Source organism: Urocitellus parryii, chromosome 7 (genome assembly GCF_045843805.1).
Source record: "Urocitellus parryii isolate mUroPar1 chromosome 7, mUroPar1.hap1, whole genome shotgun sequence".
Taxonomy (NCBI): domain Eukaryota; kingdom Metazoa; phylum Chordata; class Mammalia; order Rodentia; family Sciuridae; genus Urocitellus; species Urocitellus parryii.
In genome coordinates this window covers 171,309,955-171,336,322 of record NC_135537.1, presented here as the reverse complement: position 1 = coordinate 171,336,322, position 26,368 = coordinate 171,309,955, and the positions used below count along the sequence as shown (strand labels likewise).

General features: G+C 45.3%; 1 protein-coding gene across 2 annotated transcripts in view; it reads left to right on the top strand.

Moving 5' to 3' along the window:
* The window catches only part of Prkca (protein kinase C alpha), a 395,759-nt gene that overhangs the window by 134,165 nt on the left and 235,226 nt on the right, over nt 1–26,368 (top strand). For both annotated transcript variants that reach the window (XM_026406631.2, XM_026406630.2), the window contains exon 3: nt 13,207–13,289. In XM_026406631.2, the coding sequence (XP_026262416.1) occupies nt 13,207–13,289 (83 nt within the window). The remainder of the gene's footprint in view (nt 1–13,206; nt 13,290–26,368) is intronic.

The window sequence follows — 26,368 nt, the reverse complement described above, 5'->3', positions numbered from 1 at the left end:
TGATTTAAAGGTTCATTCTCACGAAGAAACAACTTGTACATAGTTTAAAATCAGAAAATAGTTTGGGACCTTTTGGAAGCATTGCTTACAAGCGTAGATTGAAAAATCATTTTGGTTTTCAAATTCTGCATAACCAGGCGTAATATTTATTTTAAAGTCCACGTTGCCATACACTTTCTGCTGTGCAGTTTGGAAATGCAATGGGTTTGTCTCTGTGCTTCTGAAGAGCAGCTTCTCTGCTGCTCTCTGGGCCTTGATGTCCTCATTTGTGTGAAAACTTCCTTTCCCCAGATGCTCCCCGTGGCCAGCCACCCATGGGCCTTGGAATCCCTTGGACACCTGGGCGTTTTCTTTTGGAAGCTCCTAGCCTCCTGGCTTTGTAATCATGTGGTGTTCCACAACCCTGAAGCTTTATTAGTTCCCAACGTTCTTGATAAAGGAGAGGTAATTAGTGTATTATGACTTCTTTTTGAATTGTTCCACAAGATAAGCAGAGGAGAGTGCTACAGGGGTAAAAAAAAAAAAAAAAAAATTGCATAATAATGCGAACAGACTTTCTCACACAAGCTGAATGTAATCATGACAAAAAGGAAAGCGCTCTATTTATGGAAAGTTCCTGCATGTATTTATCTCTAAGAATTAAAAATTACCACTGGGTTATGGTGGCCTCTGATTCCAGGAGGAACACGGGACCACGTTCCCTTCCTGACTGCACCCCATTCCCTTCCTGACTGCACCCCGACATCCTTCCTTCAGTGCAGAGACGGCTCCCACCCCATCCCCACAGAGTCTCCCATCCAGAGCATTACACGGGAAAACTTCCTCGCCCACCTCCAGGAGCCTGCCATTACGAGGCTGAACAGAGCTGTAGAGTGCTGGCCTCTGGAAGAGGAGTGCTCACTAGAGCGTCTGGAGCAGCCCCTTGATTTCCTTCTGGGAACCAAGATCAACAGTGACCCTTTCTTGGTGGCCGTGCTAGTGCTCCGTTTTCCTCTGACCTCCTGCCCATCTCCCCTGTTTGCATGAGTGGCTCAGGCCTCTTTCCACAGCTTTGCATGGCTTTTCCTGCCCCACTCTGAAAGGGGGCTGTCCCACCTTGGGGGGCTGTGTCTTCTCTCAGCCTCTGCACTGGTGTCTTTTCTGCCTCAGGTCTTTCTTGACCTCGGGCAGGGATGAGGTGCCCAGACCCTCATCCTGGGGGATGACCCGCCGACACACACTGCGTGACCGCAGAGGGATCCCGCTGTGACTGTTTCCCCAGCTCTGCTCGAAGCTCTCGAGGACCCTGAGCCCTATTGGTCTTTGTACTCACCAGGGTCTGGTACCATTCCTGGGCTGTAGTTATTGCTCACTAGATAGTACACTGAAGGCTTCCTGTCCACAGCCTGTTTGCTCCCTATCCAGCCTCCTGCCCACCCCTGTAGAAGACAGTGACTCTCCGGTCCCTGATCTGCAGACATGCCTTGGTCCACTTGTGCCCGACTTCTCAGGAGCGTGAGGCTGGCACTGGCTTTGCCCATCTGACTTTAGGCCCATCTCTGTTCTGCCCTCCCCCAGCCCTGCCTCTGCTCGGCGGCCGATACCCTGAGTCCTGGGAGGAATTCCATTCTCTCCTACCATCCTTCTTGAAATCATTTTCACGATTCCCACCACCTCTGCAAAGTGGGTGTCTGAAGGGACTGTGCTTGTGAGTCCTTGAGTCCCTGGTGCCTGCGTGGCTTCCTGGCATTTGGCTAGGGACTTCTTGGATATTTGTAGGAAAAAGTAGTCAAAAGTGGCCACATATACAACTTTATTTTGAAACGGAACCAGTCATAACTTATGAAGTTACACTCCATTTGTGTATAATATGTCAAAATGCATTCTACTATCAATAAAAAAATAAGAAAGTCTTATATTAATAGTACCATTAATAATAATGTTAATATTAAAACATATAATGATTACATATAATAAAGTAATATAACATAGTTATACTAATATATAATAAAAATGTAATTACAATATGATGTTAATTATAATATTAATAATATAATGCTATTTTATTATTATTAATGATGATAAAATAACCACCATTTAGTTATCACTTACTACAAGCCAGAGACTGTATTTACCTAATTACAAACATTTTCTCATTTTATCTTCACCACTATACAATGAGATAACTCAAGTTCAAAGGGAATAAGAAACTTGCTCAATGCACATAATATATATCAGCTTAGAATTCAATCCTAAGTCAGATTCCAAAGTCCTTACATCTAACTTACATCTAAGCCAGAAGCCTGTTCCAGAATGATGTTAAGATTTCATGTGGCCCATTGAGTATTTTCCTCTGACATTTACAATGCTGGAAAAGATCTAACTTTGATATTATATAAAATATTCTATTCTTCCCTACACTACTGTATTATGGTGCTGTCATTTAGTAATTTATTTAGTCTTTCTGAAACTTTATACACACATACATACCTTTATTCTTAAGGAAAAAAAAACCCAGTGAAAAAGTAATCAGGCCTTATATTTTTGCATGTCTGTAATCTCAGCGACTTAGGAGACTGAGGTAGGAGGATTTCAAGTTCAAAGACAGCCTCAGTAACTTAGCGAGGCCCTAAGCAGTAACCTAATGAGACCCTGTCTCAAAATAAAAATATAAAGAAGTTTCTCAGTGCTTAAACAACCCTAGGTTCAATCTCTAGTACCAAAAGGAAAAAAAAAAAAGTTACAAATACCAGAAAGGTAGACATACATGGTCTTGTCCTTGACCTTGAGACCAAGTGGTCTGTTTACTAAACAAATATGAGCTAAGGATTCCCCCCCCACACACACACACACAGGTTTTTTTTTTTTTTTGTTCCCTAGTACTGGGGAGTGAACCCAGGGACACTCTACCACTGGGCCATATCCACCTTTTCTTCCTTTTTCTCTGTTTCTTTCTTTCTTTCTTAGCAGGCTCTTGTTACATTGCTGAGACTAGCCTGGAACTTGTGATCCTCCTGCCTGAGCCTCCTCAGTCAGCTGGGATTATGGCCCTGCCTGGATGACAGCTGCTTGTGAGACTGTTGTGGCAGCAAAATGTTATTTAAGCATAAAACGGTAGCCTGGGTCCAAATGAGGAGAGTAGAGGCAGGGCTGAGCGGTGGTCTCCCTGCTCACCCCTCACCCTCTCCGTGCCCCTCTGAGGCCTCCAGAGAACACAGTTCCAAAACCATCATCATGGATTCTTCCTGAACCATCCTCTGCTTCTGTTACAGACTCTCAGGGACATTGACTACCTTTTAGATTTGTAATATCCTTCGTGAAAGTGAATGCCGCAAGTCACTTCACTGGGCTATCCGTCCCCTGAAGATTCTAAGTGTCAATTTTCTGGGTGATTGCAAACTTGTGTGGGAGCCACGTTCTTATCTCACCACTGAAGACCATGGGAGCACTCAGAGTGAGCACCACGCACCACGTGGACATGGCCATCGATGGTGGTGATGGCAGACACCAGCTGGCAGATTTAGCAGAAACACCCCAAAACCAGTGACTTGACTTTGGACTTCTGATCTCCCTTCCATGCTGAACCCTTCAGAGGTTCTGACTTTTTAAAACTCCTTCAGAATCATGAGCAAGTGAGTCGATGCAAGTGCGCCGGTTATTTTTGAATTTCACAACTATTATCCGCAGTTTAGGCTTCAATGGCATTTTTGCTTGCGCTCACCTGTGACCTCTGGGTCCTTATTTTTCCCCCTGTGGCAGCATTAACAGAGGCCCAATCCATTAATCTGGCAGTAGCTCTTTGCTGCTTTGGGTTTAAGGTGTCTTGGGTATTCTTTGGGGGTACAAATGCATTTACTGGGCACAGATATCCTGTCCCAGGGAGCTGTCGGAGCAGGATGTCCTGAATTCCTGACCACATGCTCTTGATCAATCACTTAATTTCCATCTGTCACATCACTTACTTGGCACATATATCAAGTTGGTGAGATCTGCCTTAACAACACGCCACCCACTGGGTGGCAGGAACTGGTTGTCCTTCACTTCTGAAGGCAGCTGGAGGCAGGTTGCTTCCTTCTGAGAATGTGGAGAGGGTACTCCCTCGCTTCTCCTACTTTGCTGGTGGTCTTTGGTGTCCTGTGCCCGTGGAAGCTTCACTCCGGTCTCTGCCTCCATCTTGATCTGGGGCTCTCCCTGTGTGGGTCTCTGTCCACATGTCCCCTTTTTATAAGGCCCCAGTGAGATTAGGGGCCCATAGGAGTCCATTGTAACATCTCCAATAAACTTATTTCCAAATAAGGTCCCAATGGCCTTCACCTAATGGAGGGAAAAAAAAAGTTTTGACTACGTTCGTAAAATCACATCTGATTTATTTGTGTTCTAGCATCTTATTATGTACATTTCACTTATCTGCAGAAGCAAAGAGAATAACATCATATTATTATTTGGACCGGTCTTGCAGCTTTGGTGATTGTCCACTTTTGCCAATTGTGCGCTGCCCACTCTGTCTGCACCTCCCCTTCCGAGGGTCAGCTGGAGGCAGATTGGTTCATGGAATCTTGAGAGCTTTATTATTTTACTTGTACAGTTACTTGAAGATGGAGAAATAGAAGTTGTTACATTTTCTCACTATTGCAGCGAAGGAGGAGATAGGTGGAAGCCGTGCTCAGTGTTAAAGTGTATCCCTTGGTTTTTCTGTTGCAACTCATTAACTGAGAAAGAAAAGTGGGAGCCAGAGGGAATAGGGAGGGAGGTAAGGTGAGAGAGACCCTTCTCCTTTACATGTTTCTCCCTCACTAAACTCTGAGTTCCCCAAGGGCAGAAATAGTACCTGGCTACCCCTTTACCTTCATGTCATATACCTTGGTATTAGTAGGAGCTCAAAAGGGTGCTTACAATAAACACTAATGATGGAAAGTGCTTATAATAAACACCTGTGATGTACCCTGAATCATTGAATGAATAACAGAATGAATGATCTTCCCCAAATCCTTTGCACAGAAACGGACCTAGACATTTTCAGAAGCACACGCACACATACACTTGCACCTATAGAGAGAGAAAAAGAAAAAAATAGAGACCCGTAGGGTTACATCGATTCTCGAACTCTCCTGAACATCTCCTCTGACCTTTCAGTCCCTGGGCCACATTTCTGCATCCTAGTGAGAACAAGCCTGCCTCTGGGTGCTCATGCTCTTAGCCAGGTGGAATTGAGCTGAAGGCTGGAGGCTTTATCCATCCCATCAGAGTCCGGTCTTTGTTTGTATGAGGTGAGAATTGAAGTGGGATCCTGCCAGAGTTCAAGAGCTGCTGCCTGGCATTTTGGGGAAGACCTGGGTTGCTCTTGGACTTAAAGGGGTGTGCCTTTTGCAGAAGAGAGTGCCGTGCCTTATGTCCATGCTGCAGGCAGAACTGTGCTTACATGGAGTTCTTACTTGTGAGCAAAAGAAATAAGTACTGTTCCGCTGGACTGTGAGAATTTTCAACTGAAAGGGGAAGAGAGAAGGCAAAACAGAGAGGCCTAGAGCCCAGTTCAACTTCCTTGACTTTTGTTCTTTCTTACAAGTCCCCTTTTAATTCCAGGCCAAAAAAAGAAAAAAAAAAGTCTTAAAAATATTGCAGAAATCCAGGTACAATGAGCTTGATACACCCTTGGGTAAAATGTGTTGCCGTCTTTAGGATCAAAATGCGGGAAACCTGACATGCACCCTGGCTCGTGGATGTTCAGAGGTGCAGCTCAGGTTGCAAAATTAAAAACAGAAACTAAGAGCAAAGTTGGATGATTCAGATGATTCTGAAATCAACACCAAAACACCGCTTGATCTGAGCTTTATAAAGTGAACCTTGGATTTCCCTTCAAACACGTCCGCGTGATTAGTCATCTATTTACCTTTAAAGGCTCCCCCAGCCCCATAAAATAGGTTACCCTGGGGACTGCAGACACTGAAGTAATTGGGATTGTAATAATTCATAGTTGATATTAGGTGTGTCCGTTTTGAGTTGGAGAATACAAGGATAACTTGAAATCAGTGAAGGAAGAGAGCGGTGTCTAACCATTGGCAATTGTGTCCCTTTCCTCATCTTTCTTCTCTCCCGAGTGGAGTGGCCAGGATCATCAGTCCCCCTTCCAGGCTCATCTTTCCTCCGTGGCTCTGGAGGAGCCTTCTTTCTGGGGAGGGCCTGGCTGGTCTTGACTGCTCCTGGCCCCTGCTCGCCCCTGACTCTCCCCCAGCTCCTACACTGCCGCCTCCTTCCACCGTCAACCACAGAATGGGAACACCTGCTCCTTGGATTTCTGCTTCTCCAGGCACATGCCCCTCAAAGCTTGGTCTATAGCGCCTGCTGTCCCCTGGCCCCTGGCCTTGAAGTGCCGGTGCCTGCCTGACATGGCTAGCTGGGTGACCCCGCAACCCATTTACACTCAACTTGCCAAAAACCAATACTGCTGCTTCAGTGACGGCATTGGAGGAGTTTCTCCTGCCTGTGTGGTACCAGGTTCCCAGGCCCAAGGGGATTCCCTGGGGTCTCCTCTGTGTCGCAGCCCAGTGTTCCCATTAGCACTTAGAATTCTGTCTCCTACAAATACAGAAAAGCCAGCTCCAAGGAGCACAAACCATAAAAGCACATGTGACACAGTCCTGTGTACTCAAGTGTATTAAATTTCATGGCCTCTACGAAGGGATAGGTGTATGCGAAGAAAATGACCTTTTTAAAGGGTACTTCATGGTCCACATGACGGAGAGCCAACCCCAAGGTCCGGTTTCTTTTTCTCTCTCTCCTGCGGCTTCTGTGGTCTCAGTTTCATCCTGAGGTTTCCCTTTGGGGTGCAAGATGATAACACCATGAGCCCTGGTGCTCTGGCCAGTGACTCAGGGGCACCCTGCAGTCCCCTTTCCCCCAAGGCCCACATTCCATCTCTTAGTTCTTCAAAATAGATCTCAGACCCCACCAGCAGGAAAAGGAGGTCCCGACATACTTGGTGAAATTAGAGATGATTCTCCTAGAGAGAAGGGGGAAGAGGGACGCCTGGTCAGGCCGGGGCATCAGGGAGTTTTGAAAGAATGTATTGGGCGTCGTCGGTACGCGTGCTAGGAGTCAGAGCCAGTGTGCCGTCTGAAGAATGGCGTGCCTTATGCTGTGTGACAAGGCACATTTATTTGATTTGTTTTCACACAACTTGAACATGTATCCCAGGAGAAGACTGTTTTCATTGTTGTAAATCCGAAACCAATAATTTTCTTTTAACATGCAAATATAATATAAGCTCAATTTTTTTATTACTTTCCCTGCAAAGCTGAAAGCGGTTGACTTGCCTTAGAGATTTTCACTTCATTGTATTTTGATGTGACGTTACCTTTCATTAATCCCTTCCAGCTAAGCAAAATTTAATTAAAATCATCTCACATGATGGCAGCCATTTATGTATTTAAGGAGGGAGGAGGGGAAAGAAAGGACTCAGGGAAGCTCAGCGACCAGCCTTCTGTTCCAAACGAAGTCACACTGTTCAATTTAGTAGGTTCTTCCTTGAATTCAGCATCGGTTACTCATGGCTGTTTTCCCATAGATGTCGGAGCATGGGGAATTTTTAGGCCTATATTTCATTTTACATGTCTGTAACATGGATTTGGAATGATTTGAACTTAGCGTGGAAGGAAAAGAAATTTATTTATTTTAAGGTGAAATGGAAAACTGTTCATAACATTACGTATTTTTTTCCCCTCCATGACCGTGGCAATCTCTGTGTAGGTGGGGTGATCCCCCTGTGCATACAGTATTAGGTGACAAAGTATCTCAATAATTTAGTAAGAGGGCCACACCTGGGGTCTAAGGAGCCTCATTCCCATCATCACCACCAACCTTTACAGTTTGAGGTGCTCTGGGAGGCTGCGGGGTGGGGTACTAAAAGGTCATCTAAGCCCTTGGCTCTGAGCTCCAAGCTTTCCCCAAATCCCTGTCTATTCTGGCACTAATTTCATTTGGAATTTTGTAGAATGGAGGCCAATACTTTACCTTGATTCTCTTTCTTGGGTTTCAACTAAAACTCAGCTGTGAACCTGAATAATGATAAAAATTCACACCAGCAGGACCACAAAGCTGTCTGCAACTCCCTGTGCCTCTTGTTTATGATTTCAAGAATATTGTTCTTGTTTGATTAAGTACCTAAATATTTTTTATTGTGGTAAAACATGTTGCATGAAATTTAACCACTGAAGCAATTTTAAATGAACAGTTTGGTAGCATTAAGTACATTTAGTGCTGTGCAGTCACCTTTACTATCCATTTCCAGAGGTTTTATTTTTTAATCATTTCAAATAGAAACTGAACCCACTGTTCACCAATTCCCAATTCCTTTCCTGGCCCTGTCCCTGGGAACTCCTGTTCGACTCTCTGTCTCTCTGAACTTGTTGTAGCGGCCACACATGAGTGGGATCGTACACATCTGTCCTTTCTTCTCTGGATTCTTTCTCTTACCATATATTCAGGTTCATCGTTGTTCTTGCACATGTCAGGATTTTGCTCCTTGAATGTACATAACACCTTCCGTTTGTCCATTCATTTGTTAACGGACACTTGAGTTGTTCCCACCTCTTAACTGTGGAGAATGATGCTTCTATGAACCTTGGTGTACAAATATCTGTTTAAGTACCGGCTTTCAATTCTTTTCACTTTGCAAGTGAAATTGCTGGATCATATGAGAATCCCATGTTTAATTTTTTAGCAAACCTCCAGACTGTTCAAGAAGCTGTACATTTCACATTCCCACCAGCCATGGATGTGGGTTCCAATTTCTCTGCATCCTTGCCAACAGTTTTCCTTTCACCTTCTCTTTTCTTCCTCTTTTTAAAAGAAAACAATAGCCATCCTAGTGGGTATATAGTGGTGACTGATTACTGTTAGCTGAACTTTCCCCTTGGGTTAGAACCCTTGCTGTACTTACTGATTTGCGGGTGTTCGGTGCTGGCAGATGGCACTTCTGAGGGGGAGTCAGCATTGACTGACAGCAAGTACTCTGCTACAGCCCCTTCCTTATCCGTAGCATCAGTTCACCGTATTTTTTTTAGTCAAACCTTTATGCATGGATGGGGTATGGAAAGGCTTCTGGACATAGGTTTTCTCAGGATCGCTCTAGGAGACCTTGTCTAGGATCAAGAGCCCTCAGGTGGTCACCTGCACGATGATGGTGGCTTTCTCAACTCCACAGCCAGGGTGTGTTGAGGAATGTGCTTGGCGGAGCCGGTGGTCTCTGTCACTCTTTGTTCCACTGCGCTGTCCTCTCCTGTGTGTGCGTTATCCAGTCACCCATGTCCGGGAGGCAGCGTGAGCGTGTCATGCAGAGGATTAGAGGAAAGTGATTTTGTGCTTAGCAGTTAATGGCGTGAAGATTGACTTTGTGTCTTTATGATACGGTTGGATTCCTGCTTTCCATCCTCTCGTTTGGCTTCACAGACGCAGGTGACCCATAGTCTTTGAAATGAGGCTCCAACTCAGACTTTCTGGGCAGCCTGTGGCTTCTTACACACAGATTTGTTCAAGGACCAAGAGTCTGGACCCCTGAAAAACCATGATGCAGAAAGAATCTGCCTTGATTTGTGTCTCCACTTCTTCCCAGCTCAGGGGCTACCAGTTTGTCTTCCTGACTGTCCAGGTCAGGCAGGTATTGTTGAAGGTGTACCATGAGACAGGTACCACCTATTTCCCCTTCTCCCCAATTCCCCTTACTCCACATTAACATGGTAAGATAAATTCCTTTATTTTTTTTAGTTGTAGTTGGATATAATACCTTTATTTTATTTATTTATTTTTATGTGGTGCTGAGGATCAAACCCAGGGCCTTGCACAAGCTGGGTGAGTGCTCTACCGCTGAGCCACAACCCCATCCCCTCTTTAGATTTTAAAATATGAAAGATAATAACTCCCGATTTTTTAACCAGGGAAAGACCTATACTGGCCATCTCCAGGTAAGTCCAGTGAATTCTTATTTTATTGTCCCAATCTATTCCTCTTCTTTCAATGTCACTAGCAAGACTTTTCAAATTTCTTGTTTGATTATATTGTCTTATAGCATGTGAATTACCCAGTTTAGTTTGCAACTTGAAACCAATGGTCAAGACCAGCCATTTTGGAATCTCTGGTCACGGCTGGGTGTTCTGGGGCAGACCTTCCCAGATAAATGCTATATCCAGCCAGAGTCAGCCCAACTACAAGGTCCTCTTCTCCATCTTTTCCATGGGGGACGGGGGTGGGGTTAAAGGTAAGGTACAACCAGGCTTTCTCTCCCTGGTCATCCAGGTTGGGCAGATTCTATTTCCTTGTCCTTTGGAGGTCATCTTTCATGAATCTTGAATTTTCGAACAGGCCTATAGGGTCTTTGTCCTCAGATAACCTCCATCTGTGAGTGTGACTCTTTGGAAACACAAGACCCTTCTCCCTCCTGTCTGTCTCCTGTTGGTAGAATCTGTTCATTGAAATGGGAAGCTTCTGTGCATAGAAGAGGAGGAGGGAGCCCCTAAGGCAGGCTGCAGGGATGTAATTTGGGGGTGGGTGGGTTTTTTTTTTGCTTCCCTGTAAGTTGTACTGGGCAGTAATGGCCTGGTTTTTCTCAGGAAAAAAATTGAAATGAGACATATTTTATTAGGTGTGCAATAGCAATACTTCCAGGTGGAGCTGTGTCACTGCGTTGATGTGTAGATGCAGATAGCAATGACAGATGCAGAAGACGAGACGTCTTTCCAAAGGGGTTTGACAAATATGGGCTTTCTGAACACTGTTCATCCAAATGTGGAGAGGACTTAAAAAAAATAAAAAGGATGAAGGACCTGGGTGTTTAAACAATTAAGTGGGAAATCGGAAGGCTGATTTTCCTCTCCAAACACCGTCTCCAGAATAAACCCTGATCAGGAATAATGCTGCTCTAACCTCTTCTGTTCATAATTGATCTTTTCTGATTCCAGTGAACGAGAAGTGATTCTGTGCCTGGGGGCTGTGAGCAGATCAGATTAATTTGCACCTTCGAAGCCCTGCTTTATTATCTATCCTTGGAGGATTTTGCAATCAAGATGCTTTTAGCAGAACACAGTGGAAAGGACGCTCCTCTGAGGACTCCCAGGAGCTCAGTGCTGCCCTTTGATTGGCTCAGGCAACCAGGGGGCCCTTTCTTCTGCTTCTTTCCAACCTCCTCCAGCCTCTGGCTGTGCACAAGGGTGGGCAGGTGTATTGGGCGTGGTAGATGGCGTGTAGCAGCTCAAGATAACCCCTCTCCTGGGCAATTCCACCTCTAAAAGGGTGCTCCTATATGAGATCTTTTCATTCATTAAGTTTTCTGTGGATGGCTCCCACCCAACAATCACCCCTGATTCTTCTTCTCTTATAGGGAAACCCCATCTCTTCATCCTCTGGGTTTGTATAGGGATGTGCGTCTGTGTGTACATATGTATGTGTGTGCGCACGTGAAATAGGATATTTAGTGCAGCGCATCCTATGGTTAATCAGCATGTCCTAAAATTCTTCTGAAATTTCTCTGGCATCTGTTACTTCCGTATCTTGGCATCCTGAATAGCGATGGACAATTACTTCCATACCTCTGCTATGCAAAAGCCTTGTAACTGGGTCTTATGGCCACACATCTAGACTATTAAATTCTTCCTGTTGCTACCATTTGTATATCTTAGATACTGCTTTTGTCTGTGTTATTCTCAGTGTAAAACCTCTCAGTGACTTCCAAGGCTCATCAAAAATATTCTGAATTTCTTTCTGACCACTCATGGTCCTCTCAGTCCTCTCTCAGTACTTGACCTCCTGTTGGGAATTCAAGCACTCAGAAAACCTGCTGTCCTTTCCCACCCACTGAAATGGCTCACCCTCTTTGATCTCCTTCATGTACTCACATATCTGCAGGGAGTTGCATTATCATTGGCGAGAGAAGAAAATAGCACACAAACTGAGAATTAGAGGAGTTCTGGCTTTCTTGGTGCAGTGTCTTAGTTGCATTCTGTTGCTATAACAGAATACTTGAGACTGGTCATTTATAAAGAACAGAAGTTTATTTTCTCACTCCTCAGGAGGCTAGGAAGTCCAAGATCAGGTGCTAAAATTTGGCAAGGGTGTTCTTGCTGCCTCCTCCAGGCGTTGGGCACAACTTAGACGATGGGAGCAGCAAAGGGGGCTCAACTTGCTTTTTTGAAATGGCATTAGTCCTACTCGTGAGGGCCAAACCCTCACGGCCCAGCCACCTCTCCAAGGTCCCACCTCCCCACACCACTCCAGTCCAACCACATTTCATGGTGAGCTTTGGAAGAAACAAACATTCAAACCACAGCTTGCGACCTCCCCAACACTCTGAGAGCATATCGTTAGAACCTTTTTACTATCCAATGATGACCCACAGTCATGGAGGCTGCCCTTTGAAGCTAGACTTCAGGCTTTGAAGGACTAGATATTGCTCATATTCCCCCACATTACGTCATCCCTGAAAACCTCTAGGGGATTGCTTACTAAGTTCTCTAACAGATTATTTTATTGGTACATCTCCAGGAGTAGGTATCAAAACCATGTGGAGCCTGGAAAATACTTGCTGTGTAATAGATTTTGCTAGATTTGCAGGGACTCCCTCAACTCATGTCAGCACCTGTAGCAAACAGACAGAAGTTGTTCAGTGCACCCCAACTTCTCCCATTTCAGAGGGCTGTTTTCTGGAGATTGGGTTGTGCCTTGATGAGTCCCTTAAGTTTAGAATTCACTGAGGATGTCTTGCAAACCACACTAAGGGATTCTCAGGAGTTATTCATAATCCGTTATTCTTTTTTTAATATTTGCATTATTTTCACCCACAGGGTATAATGTTTACATACATGTGTCTGCTCATGTATATGCACAGACGAATGTGAGTGCACGTATGTATTCGTAGGGGATGTTGCAAGGTGCTTTAAGTTTTGATTCTGGTTTGTACCTTGGAAAACTGTCTTGCAGTCTCTAGGTTCCCTGTCCCTCAACTTTAGAGGGTGGGAACCACAGCATAGGTCTCCTGGGCTCCTGTCAGCTCTGGCATTTTGTGACTGTGTCATCAGTGAGTCCAATCCATACAAAATGTTGCTTATGAAGGTGAAGTGCCTTCTCATGGCCATTTATAAGATTTTTATTTACATTGAAATGAAAACAACTTCTAACAGTACGTAGCCCTGTTTGGAGAACAAAGCCCCTATATTAACTTCCGTTTTCTTTTCTCTCTCTCAGTTTGCTGTTTTGTGGTACACAAGAGGTGCCATGAGTTTGTTACTTTTTCATGCCCGGGTGCAGACAAGGGACCCGACACTGATGTAAGTAGCCTGCAAACCATTATTTGATGTTAATGTGAATTTCTGGGCTTTATTTTCTTTTTTAATGACTGTACAGCTGTTGTTTTGTCACAGACTATTAATGAGAAGACCGCTCTCAATTAGTCTCATGCAACTTTGACTTGTGCTAATGAACAGATCGATAGTCCTTGTGAGCCCCGGACGACTTCTCGGAGAAGTCCTCGGAGGAGAATTATTAGCTGTGCTCCTCCACTCTGGGCAGCCACGCTGACTAAATCCACCAAATTTATAGCACAGGCCGCACTGACGGAGTTTACAGTGAGCATAAGTCACCCTCCAGTTTATTTCTAAAGGTTTTTAAACAGATGGGGCCGTCCTTGGTGTTGGCCAATGTAACACACTGCTCCTGATTGCCTCACAAGAGTCCTCGTACCCTTCCATTCAGTATTGTTATAAGTACCACCGTTGGTGGAAATGACTTTGTATCTGTTTCACTGAACAATGATCCTAGAGCTGCCAAACTGTCTCATTTATTTGTGTCCCGATTCTGCTTTTCTCTACTGAATGACTCTGTTGTATCTCATTGTACAAAAAAAGAAAGAAAGAGGAGATCAGCTAGAGAGATTGAGCAGGAGGAGACATGAAATGCCAGTGTCTGAAATATATTGGGTGGAGGGGAACTTGGGTGTTACGTGAAAATCATTATTTTAACTGAAAAAAAAAAAAAAAAAGGTTGCCAAGAAGTCCTGGGTGGTAAGCATTTCTGCTCTGATTTGCTTTTGCCAGATGAGTTTAGTCACTCATTCTTAGTCATGGGCTTCAAGAGAGCCCCACCTTTGGCCCTTGTTCCCAGTGAGGAACTTGGATTTTGAGTGGCTTTCTCAGTGCAGGTGGCATTTTCATGGTGGGCTTCAAGATTTAGGTGGTTGAAACCCCTGTAGTGAGGGAAACGTCAGTGACCTTCATTTGACCTTCAGTGCACTGAAACATCCTATGGTTTGGTTAAGATGGAGGTAGAGGCAGCGGTAAGTGGGTGCCACGGGAACTGGGGTTTCCATGTTCTACAAAGGCCCCAGAGGGCACCTCCGGAGGTCACTTTGTTTTATCTCTTTGTGGACAAGAAATTTCACCCAAGTTCATGGATGCTCGGTGCCTTGTCCTCAAACAAAAGCGTTATTTCCTTGGCCACCTCAATTCCCCATATTGTCCTCCTTTCTGGAATACCTTCTCCACTTGGGGCATTCTAAAGGTAAGAATAGATGGAAGAAAGGTCGTGTGCCAACTTTTCTAAAACACCAAAGTCCTGGTACTTTTTTTTGAAGGTGTCCCAAAGAATCATGGGGTGATCCTTTCACTTCTTTTCTCACTATTCCTATCTTCATCCTCTTAAACTTTCCTCATTTTTCGTCTCTCTCCTCCTGTTTCTGTACCATCAAGAATGGGCAGGAGTGGGGAGCTGGAGTGTGCTGCACCAGAGGCCGAGGAGGGAGGCTGGTGAGTTGGAGGCCAGCCTGGGCGACAGAGTGAGACCCTTTTTCAAAAAAAAAAAAAAAAAAAAAGGGGGCAGATGTGTGGCTAGGCTGCAGGAGTATAAATGATTTGTATCGTGAGGGACCGGCGAAACGTCGGAGGAAGAGACCACAAGAGACTAGCTCCATGCAGTTGGCAAAAGGGGATTTATTGAACCAGCATGCTAGGGCTCCATGCCCACTCGAGAAAGGAGAGCAGCCCAGAGCCCAGAGCAGAGGTCAAGCAGAGCTTAAGTACACTTTTTGGAGAGGGTGGGGGGCTTTGCATACATCAGAACAAATCATCTTGAGGCGCGGGAAAATTGAACAACAACTCTGAGCCATGATTAGTACATTCATTGGCGGGAACAGTCTGGGCAGGGGTGATTGGTCACTCCTAAGCGGGGGTACACATTTAAACTGATTGGTTTTGTGGCCTGGATGCTTCCGTGCCGAGCTACTTGGAGCCCTTAGCTAATAAACAACCAGGGAATCAGTGGAAATATTTACTGGGCAGTTCAGGTATTGTCCTAACAACTACAGAGATTACAGGTTCCGGGGGTAGCAGAGGAATTTTAACAATACCTGGTCTATTATTTTTTAGCCCAAGCCTTGTAATTTAGAAACCTTACAGTGCCCGGTCTTTTACACTTTAACTCAGACTTTTGCAGCTTAGAATCAGCTTAGAAATTTTACCTTTACAGTATCTCTCTTTTCTCTTCCTTTTTCTTCCCACATTTTCATTCTTTTGGTCAAGTAGAATCTGTAATACTCTGAAACTCTTGTCTGGGGACTTGGGTACAAGAACCATCACAGAGATTTGCCCCTTGCCCTGTACGGAGTTTTTTGGGAGGAAGGTAGATGGTAAAAAGTCATTGGTTAATAAAGAAGGATGACTTTATTGAATTTGCTGGCAAATGGATGGGTCTTGAGACTATTACACTAAGTAAAATAAGCCAATCCCCCAAAAACCAAAAGGTAGAATGTTTTCTGATATGTGGAAGCTAATCCACAATAAGAGGCCGGAGATGCAAGTTCGGTGGCTTAGACAAAGGGGAATGAGGGAAGGGAAGCAGGATAGGAAAAGGAAAGCCAGTGGAATGACTCTGTCATGACTTTCCTGTGTACCTATATGAATACACCACAGTGAATCTCACCGTCACATATATCCAAAAGACTGGGGTCCTCATTGGAATAACATATATTGCATGCTGTGTATTTATATCAAAATGGACTCTACTGTCATGTGGAACTAAAAAGAACCAATAAAAAATTATTAAAAAAAAGTCACTGGTTAAAACAGACCCAGGTGCGCAGAGCAGGTGTACCTGAGGGACTTGCCGTAGGTGGCCAGGGGAGCTTCCCAGAGGCAACGGCATTCGAACTGAGCTTCAAGAGTGGCTGGAATAGGCAGGCGAAAGGGAGCAAGCACGTGGGTGCTGTGGAGGAAGGAGCTCTGGAAAGGACTGTGCTGGACAAGGGAAAGAGCAAGTTGAGAGCCCAGATGCGGGAAGGAGCTCAGCTATGGGAACACAAGAAAGTCAGGCATCAGATGTTTTGTTAAGAATTCTGAAGGATTTGGAACAACCTCCTGGAAGCAGTGGGGACCCCGGGGAAGTCTGACACTAGGAGTGATGTAACACCATGTGCATCCTATAAAGGTTACTGTGGCTTAGGAAATGGGTGGGGCAGGAGGTGGGTTGGTGGAGAATGTGCAGAGGCCCCTCCTCCCTGGGGCAAGGCAGTGGGAGTTGGGAGAGCTGAAGGCAATGGGGATGGACATTTACGATACATTTAGGAGCCAGATCAGCAGCTCTTGGTCACCATGGGGCCAGGGAGATGGAAATGTTGAGACTGGCTCCCAGGTTTCTGGCCCAGATACCTCCATGGATAGAGTTGCCTTCAGGCCTTGGAGACTCTGGCACTGAGCCTCATTTTAATATTCTTAAAAGTAAAGATAAGAGATGATTTTTTTCTTAATATGAGAAAGAAAGAAGGTACATGAGATTTAAAAAAAAAAGACATAAAAATCAGCCATCCTGATTCATAAGGGATTGTGCATGACCTTCCAAAGAGAAAATTCACCTTTTGGTTTTTGGAATGAAGAGACCTGAGATTAGGGCTTTCTGCAGCCAGGGCAGAGGCCTCCTCTGTGTGCAGGATGCGTTTTCTCACTGTGTAATTATTCAAGTGTGTCTCAGGGAATCGCAAGGTGGCCAAACTGAACTGCACACCGCAGGTCCTGGGAAAGCGTGAAGACCTCAGGATACAGAGTTGAGTGGGGAATGTAGGACTCTCATGTTTCATCCTTTCTGCGTAAATTTTAAGATCACAGAATTCTACAGCAGGAAGGGATTTTTAAGACCGAACCTCCTTATTTTGTAGGTGAGGAGACTGGAGCGCATTGAGGGATACTGTCATGTGTTGCTTCTCGGGTACCTGATGGGTTTGTGATTGGCTCCTCCAAGGAGCTAGTGCTGATGGGGAAGAGCGAGGTCGGTGGCTTGATTGGCACATATTGTTGGTAAAGTACGTTTCTGGCTCCTACCTGATGTGCTCACTGAAGGCTCTGTTCAGATGCCTAGAAAAATATTAGAGGGCATGAAGTAGATCCATTGAAAGAATGAAAGGTTTGGGGGAAATGAAGGAGAATTTAAGAGGAAAAGCTGCCCTGAGCATTTTTTCCCTTGAAAAAATTAATAAATTTGAATGAATTTTTTTTCCATGCCACGGGAATGGTTAAGAGGTGCCATTCCTGTCCTGCTTAACAGTGCCTTACTCTGCTCAGAGGTGCCAAAGCAGTCACAGATGGGGGGGGGGGTTTACTAAGCTTGTGAAACCCACAAATATTGTACCTGCTCTGCCATCTTCAAGATGAAAGGGAAGGGAAAGTACTGGAAGATAAACCAGCTTTACCCAGATGACAGCAGCCAGGTGGAAGAGCGTGCCAAGTTCTTCTGAGATGTTCCTTGGGGCGCAAGGAGCAGCCATAGTTGAAGGTCTGCATTACCGGAAATGCATGGAGACATCAGGGTAGAGAGTTGAGTGGAGAATGTAGGACTCTCATGTTTCGTCCTTTCCACATAGTGCCAGGGATCTTGGTGAAGAAAGGGCTTCTGGGTACCATGCAAGGATCCCTTGAAGATTCTCAGGCCAAGTTTTCAGCCCTTCCTCTGCCCCTTCTGGATGAGCCGTACGTCCCTGGTCAGGCACTCCCTCCCGGCACCTGGAGAAGAGAGGCAGGCATTTTCCAGACTCTGAAGCGCAGCCCCACACCCTGAGCAGAGAAGAGAGGAAAGCGAGGGCTTTTAGGGGAGTGCTGTTGGGGTGAACTCAGTCACTGCTGCTGCAGGTCTTCATAAGGATTCACAAGCTGGAGGGTGGGTGGTACCGTGTGTGGCTCCTGGGTCAAGCTGCGCTCTTCCCACTCAGTGTTGGAGACGCCCCTTGGAGTCTGAGCCAAATCTGTGTTTCCAGGTGTGCAGCCTGCGACTCTGCTCAGTATCCCTGCCCTGCACCTGCGGTTTTTTAAAAGAGCATAACAAAATCACACGAAAATGCTCCGTGTTGAGAAACAGCTCTTCTCTTTTCCCCACCAAATTCAGATGGAAACAGAGACGTGGACAGGTAGAAGAGGGAACGGGCTGTGTTTTGCTTTGAGCTTGCGGGCAGTGGGAGTGACTTTGCCCCACCCAAGAGGCACAAGCGTGGTTGTCTCTCAGCCCTGGTGGGTTTCTCTTCCCTGCCTTGGCCTCGACGAGACAGGGTGGATGGGGGAGGGCTGCGGTGGGTTCTCTTGGGGCTCATTCTTCCCTGGACTTCTTCCTTTCACATCATAAAATTTTATCTCACCGGCTCAGAGTCCCTCAGTGCTTCTTCCCATCCTTAGAACAGTCTCCATTTGTCTTAGGTTACATCTGTCACGAGGCCCGCCCTGTTAGAGGGACACCCCGGTATTCAGGCGCCCCAGTATGCATGCATCTATGTTGGTGTGCGTGCATGCGTATATCTATTAGCACATTCAGTTCTTTTATACTTTCTGTTTTCTCTTAATGCCTTAAGTGAGAAAAAAGCTGTGAAGCAGCCCTTTCAGAGGATCATACCAATCTCAGTCCTGCACTTAACACCATAATGCAACCCTTCCGCGATTAATCTGTGAAATTGTAGGGAGAGAAATCGTTTGTATATACTATGTATAAAATAACACAAATGCCAAACAACTCTTTACTATATATATATATATATATATATATATAGTATGTATATGTATATGTATGTATATTAGGAATGTTTATTCCATGCATTGGATATGAGCACTTAAAATTTCTTTTTATTGGTTCATTATAATTATACATAATAGTGGGATTCGTTGTTACATATTCATACGTGCCCACAATAGAACCATGTAATTGCCCAGTTGTATTCTCCAGTGTCTCTCTCTCCCCTCCCCTCCTCTCTTTTCCTGGTCCCTTCTACTGTTCTATCTCCCTTTTGTTTTCACGATTTCCCCCAGATGCGGGGATATGGTAAAGCCGTGGTGGGGGTGTCTATTAAAAGGCTTCAAGTATCTGGAGGGAATAGCTGCCCTTGTGTTGCCTTTGTGGGAAGTCATCTGTTTTTACCTGCCTTGTGCGTTTTTACCAGTGGCCGTGGCCTTGGCTTGTCCCGGGAGCACTGTTGATACAGTATTTTACACTTCTCATGTCTGGGCTGCACAGTTGAACAGCATTCAGGGGACTTCTGGATCCTTGTCGCACCTCACCGGGGAGGCAGCCTGCACACATGCAGACAGCGTCACAGGCGGGCCGATGGCAGGATGCTTGGAAGGGCAGCCAGTGAAGGAGTTGACCAGGTCACAGATGGGAGGTTTGCTTCAGATCTCGGCTCACATCAGCTCTCTGAAGATCGTGCAGCTGAACCCCTGGAAGAAGCCAAATGCACTCACTGCCCACACCTAGAGCCAGCGATGGAACCCAGGGCACAAACTGCCGCAAAACAGAAGTGATGTCCTGTGGACCACTGGACCTGGGTGGGTGGGCAGCAGGAAGCAAAACTGCTTTCTTTTTCTTTACTGGCATCTTGAGAATTCCTTTGTTCTTCAGTCTTCTCCTGTGTCTCAGAAACCAATCAAATAAAAAAGGCTGCTGCGTTGTTTAAAATTCAACATTTCAAAGATTCGTTTATGACAAAAATTAAAGCATTTAAAATAAATCTAGAAATAAATTTAATTAGTGGATCATCTATTTTTTTTTCCAAAGTGTACTTTTATGTTTAATGTGGAAATAAGCTGATTTTGTGAGCAAAGCTGTTATACTCTAAAACATTTTTTTTTTAATATTCTTGAGAAGACAGTAAAGTGAGGTATGTATAAGGTCCTGTGCCACAGAGTTATACAAAGTCCCTTAGCATGTAGTAAAGTGTCCTGAAATGGGGATTGGCAGCCCTGCCTGGCTATGTCACCAAAGTGCTTTCTAGATCTTTGTTTGACTTTTTATAAATATGGAGAGTGAATTTATGAGATTATTATATGTTTGCTGGGGGTCTCCTGATATGAAGGGTAAAAAGGTGAAGAGAATTCCTGACCTCCCAGTACAGGATCATCTTATAACTGCAAAGATGAGCTAAGCATGCCTTACAGTTACACTGTAGGATTGTCCAGGTTGGCCGCCAGGCCTGGGGAAGCGCTGATGAGTTTAGCAGAAAGAGAGAGGACACTCAGGTGTGTCTTCTGGGAGAGTGAAGGAAGGTTTCATGAGGATGCTGACACTCTAATACACATCTAGCTGTCCTCACAATTTCCTTTTAGAAATAAGTAGGCCCTTGTTTTCATGATGGCCTAAGGGCACATCCTAATGCTGCTGTCGGGCAGCACCAAAACTGCATTTATGAGAGGATTTGAATATAAGAAGAGAGACTCACAGTGTGGTGCAGGTCCCTATGGGATGCCCCCAGATAAGCATCTGAGGATGCACCCGCCTACAGGTGCCCTTACCCACTTGCCGTGATCCCACAGGAAACCTTAAAAAAGAAATTATTTCAGGGATACAAACCCAATACAAAAACGCCACTGCTAATTCTGCTCTTCAGTGGGTGGATTATTTTATGTACCAGATTCACAGTAACAGAAGTATTTCCTGCAAAGGAAGGGACTCCTGCTGCATTTGTGCCAAATTAATTTTGCTGGGAATTAAAATAGCCTCAAAGACTTCGATCCTCATCCATCGTTCTGATGAGCTGTGGGAGACAGCTGGGCCGTGGAGGGTCCCTTGTCCTGACCAGGTTCTGGCCAGTGAGAAGAGAGAGGGTTGTGCATTGCTCTATGGTCCGTACTTGGTCAACTAAAATAAATGTGTGGTGGAACCACAGATGAAATGCTTGTATTTTAACCAGTTACCAGAAGGCACATTTTCTAGGGAGGCACCCTGGGACTTTTCCACTCAATCCAACGATTTAGGTGGCTACGGTTTAAATATCTTTGGAACTCCACTTTTGGAAGACCTTGGAAGTCCAGTGACACATTCTTTTCATAGTCTCTAACCTTGGCCCATTGTCAGCCTGTGAAAGTGTGTTGAGATTGTTTGGGGGAAGCAACCACAGATCCAGGGTAACCAGGTCAGCACAGGAAGCCCTTGAAAATAGATAGTACTGTTTTTGGTCCAAAAAAGGAGGTAAGACAGTAAGGAAGAAATAGTGTTTTTTTTTTCCTTATGAAATGTATAAACTATCTCTGATATCAGGTCTGACAGGGAATTTTTGTATATTAGACATAGAAATTGTGTCAAAATAATTGTATAGCTCACCAGGCACCTGTAGTTAATATGCTTCTTTCTTAAGTCACATTACTTAGTGGTCATGCTTACACAGCAAATTCTTGGTGGAGAAGTCCTTTGTTTTTTCTCTTTGAGAACAAAGTGCCTGGAACAGGGTCTGGCTCAGGGTGGATGCTCAGAAAACATTTGTTGCACCAAGGAGAATCGGTCAGAGAAGGTCTGATAACCTAATTTGGTCACCAGTTGTATTTATCAGGTCTGGAATGACTTGGACATTTTCAGTGGCGTGTGAGACTTTCAGTGAACTTCCCCAGTACCCAGGAACGGATGTCTCATCAGCGTCATTATCATGGCATCTTGGGGTGTGGGGGTGGACACCCCTGAGGGCCTTTCTTGCTTTTTACAGTATCCATTTCAAACCATGGTCTTGGCTGTTTGGAATTAAGTTACGGCTCTTGCCTGGTGGAGATCAATAATTGGCATGAAGGATTCCTTGTTTGTTTGTTTTTTGTGTCATCTAATACCAGACAGCTCCTGATACACACACCAAGTTCCCAGGACCTCGGCACTATTGTTGGACATGGTGTCTAAGGAGATTGTTACAAGAGTTCAAGTCACTGGCAGCCCAGAGCTGGAAGAACTCTGCACAAGTGGTGGCAGGTTTATGATATCACCTGACATCCGTGCAACATCTCTCGCATGTCTGGTGCTCTTCTTGCATCTATTTATCGATTATGTATAATCATTAAAAGTTTCTTGAGCATTTACTATTTCCAGCTGCTACAGGAAGCGATGGTTAAATGGTCCTCATCTTCAAACAGCTCATGAGATTGAATGTTATTATTCCTTCACATAATTATTTCAGGGGATCACAGACATAAATGCACTAGGTAAACATTATTATTCCCACTGTACCAATGAGAAAATTGAGGGTTGGGTGGGGTGAAGTGACTTCCTGGAGTCCAGTAGTCAACAGAGCTCTGAGCTGTGAACCAGGTGTCCGCTCCCACCCGCGACCTCCGCCTCCGTACCACATGACTGCTCACCAAAGCCCACCATTCGGTCAGGTTTTCAGCGAAGACCGTGTTTCTGGGCAGAGTCTGGGGTCAGAGTGACTATGAGAAATCTTAAAATGATACAAGAAATCTGAAATGATGCCATCCTGAGATATGAACAGTCAGCGCCTTCCCAAGGGGGACCAACAGTGTGTCCTCATGGAGGCCAGAGCACGCAGGGCAACAGGACCAGGTGGGAGCCCGCTGCAGTTTGCAGACTTGGCTCAGGGTTCTTCTGAAGAGGGTGCGGGGGAGGACTTTTCAGGACACTCTGTGTTTCTGGAAAGATTTGTTTCAAGTGGCTTCACCCTAAGCTGAAAGCTGGCCCAGAGAGCTTTTTGGCTCAGGGAAGAGACTTGTTTCTGGATTTTACTGAGTCACTTTTTTAAAGCTGAACTCAGCATCCCATTCAATTAGGTGGTACCCCCTGGCCTTGGCTCTGTTTGTACTGCTTAGCGAATTTTCCAGCAAGAGAGTCAGGAGGAGTCTAGACGGAGAAGTACATCTGCTGGGGACAGGGAAGGAGGGAGGCTACTGGGAATTTCCTAGCTAGCATTGTCACTGTGGCATCTTATTTACAGTGGAATTGAGGTCCCCGGTCAAATGAGCCCACTTACTGGGGATTTTTCGGCTTTGATAGAGGCTTAGAGAGAGGTAGCAAGAGGGAGGCACGTGCTGTACCCCCATTGGTATGAGGTTGAGCACCATCTGAGAGAGAACTCAGAGTCTAGTCCTAGCAAGAGGTGAGATGGACTGCGAGAAGGTCGGTTGTTTTAATTATTTTGAAACTCATTTAACGTGTTTATCTTTTTAGTTTCCAACATATTTGTTTTGAGAATGATAAACCCAGGGGAAAGTTAGTTCCTCAGAAGAAGGTCATGGTCATTATGACAGCATTGCCGTCGGGCCTTGAGACAGCCCTGATCCCAAGGGAGGTTCCCAGATGACACTCTCGATGGGGAAAGGGTGCCCCACGGGTTGAGGATGTCCTGCTGGACTTGTACATCGCTGTCCTGATTTTCTTCCCCTCGCATCCTCGCCACTCTCCAAACCAGTGCTTGATGAAGGAGTAACCAGACTGTCATCTCCACCGGGTCCCCAAGCCAGAGGCCTTGGGATTATCACAGTTGTGTCCATCCTTATGGTGTCTCCATCTAACAGGGCAGCAGGTCTGTGGCTCTACCTCCAGCTTCATAGGCACCACCTTGGGGAAGGCTGCACAATGTCCTATGGGACAGACTCTCATAGACTTTGGACCATTTATCTTCTAGACCATCCTGCATCTTGCCACCCAGTGACCTTTTCATTGTTTAAAAGGGAAAAAAAGAAAAGAAAAGGATCTGATCCTGCCACTCCTGTTCAAGGATTCCCAAGGATTTCTGTGGGGTCGCACACAATGACTGTTCTCTGTGGCTTCTGTGCCAGGGCTGTGGCCTCCGTCCATATTGACCTCTCCAGGAGGGCGGCACAAGTTTCGTGTGTGGTGAAGGCAATTTTCCAAGAGGGCAGGACTCGGGGCACACACAGGACAAACTTCCATGGGCATCCCATTTCTTGATATCCCCATGACCAAAGCCCCCTGATGAGGTTTCTTCAGAGAAACAGAGCCAGGAGGGCATGTGTGCAGGCCTGGTCGTGAAGAGCTTTCCCCCGAGGATTGACTCATGCAGACATGGAGGCCAGATCCCCAGAGTTGCAGGGAGGCGGCCCATGGTGTGGCCCCAGCCCCCTTCCCAAGGCCCGAGAACCAGGAGGGCTAATAAGGAAGTTCAGTCCAAGTCCACAGGCTGGCAAGCTCAAGACCAGGGAGAGATGATGTTTCAAACTGCATCCAAAGGCAGGAAGAAGCTGATGGCCCCATGTCAAGGCCTTCAGGCAGGAAGAGCTGTCTCCTCCTGGGGCAGCGTCGGCCTTTTCTGTTCTGTCCAGGCTGTCACCTATTAGGTCACTCTCACCCCCATCCCAGAGCCTACCAATGTAAATGCTAACCTCATCCACAAACACCCCTGTAGAAATACCCAGGATAATGTTGGACCCATCTGGGAACCCTTGAGACCCAGTCCAGGTGACACATAAAATTAACTAGGGGGACACAAGGTACTATGGGTCCTGGACAGGTGAGTCGTGGGGGCCTTAATGTAACGCTGTACCACTGGAAGGATGCTCTGGTTGTAGGATGACACTGGCTCTCCCCTATATCTTATTCACCGCCCTCTTCCCAATGCATAGTATGATCTCAGACTCCGAGCAGGTGATCGTGAATATTTGTAGAAAGAGCCAATAAGTGGAAAATAGTGTTTCAGATCCCCAAATAAGATGAAAATAATTTTCTTGGTTTGAGTAGAATATTTTAAAAATGTTCTCTAGGGGCACTTCCAGAAGGAATACCAGCCATTTCTTCTTTGATGGTCAATTACTGTCTTTGGAAGGAACTTCCTTTGTTTTTTCTTTTTTTAAAAAAAAATACATTTCTTTTCCTCCTCCCACTCCAGTTAGGGACTGTTCGGTGCTTGAAGTTAATCCTTAAAATTGTGCACGATGCTCATTGAACCAAGTGACCAGGATTTTTTAACTTGGTGCACATTTTTGTAATTGCTGTTAAGTGTTGAGGGAAACAACCTATTGAAAGGCTGTGTGTGTGTGTGTGTGTGTGTGTGTGTGTGTGAGAGAGAGAGAGAGAGAGAGAGAGAGTGAGTGTGTGTGGGGGGGATGTTGGGTGAGTGGGGAAGGGGGAGTCCTGGCTATCAAATCCAGGGTCTAAGGGTGTTAGGCACTCACTCTACCACTCAGCTGCATCCTCCTCCCAACTGTATATTTTGGATAGATATTCTATGAGGTGATTGCTAGTTCTCCAGTTAATCTGCAAAGGTTTATAGCAAGTCATAATTCAAGAGAAGAAGAGATGATACAGAAAGCCCAGGAACCTGTGGCTTTGGTTTCTTTCCTGTTTGACCTCTGCTCTTCTGGGTGCTGGCCTTTCCTATGCCTAAGGCTCAAGGGTGTATAATCAATGCAAAAGTCACCGGGCTGCCATTCTAGCTCATGAGAAATTTATATTGTGGTAGGATTGCTGTGTGGAAAAACATATTTTAAAGGGCACTGGTTATAAACTTTTATTCTGAGTGAGATTTTTTTTCCCCCGCATTATGAGACATACCTAAGACAAATACCTTCAGAAGGCAGCTGACTTGCTACTCATTCTCGGCGGTCTCGAGTGCCTGGCCTGTCCCTCCCCGTCTCTTTTGTAAAGCAGGAAGCTTCGTAGCCTTAACGTGGAGTATAGATGTTTAAGACATGAGAATTTCATACTTGAAAATGATATTCTCTGTGGAGGAGGGTGATTTTAGGTTGCTAGATATTAAGCTGTATCATGACTCATTTGTTCTTAAACAAGTCGTTCTCCAGTTACTAAAATTAATCACAAAAGACCAGGGAAGCTTGAAAAAGGAGTTCGCACAGCAGTTCTTAAAATTAGAAAGGCAGGGCTGCTCTCTTTTGCATCTGCTAAGTTTGAATGATGCGCCAGGCTGGAGGGAATTCATGTTAACCATTTTTTTCCCCGTGAAGAGTTAATAATTTAGAATAACTTATGCACAGAACCAAAAGTGGGGAAGAAAAACAGTAGATAGCCTGAAGATTTAAAAGGAATCACGGAGCATAAGTGTAACAGCCCTTGTTTTCCAGTGTGTGCGCCCACCACTGGGTTGGAGTTGTCCGCTAGGCCTGGCCACGTTCTCACTCAGTGAACTTCTGTGTATGCAGGACCA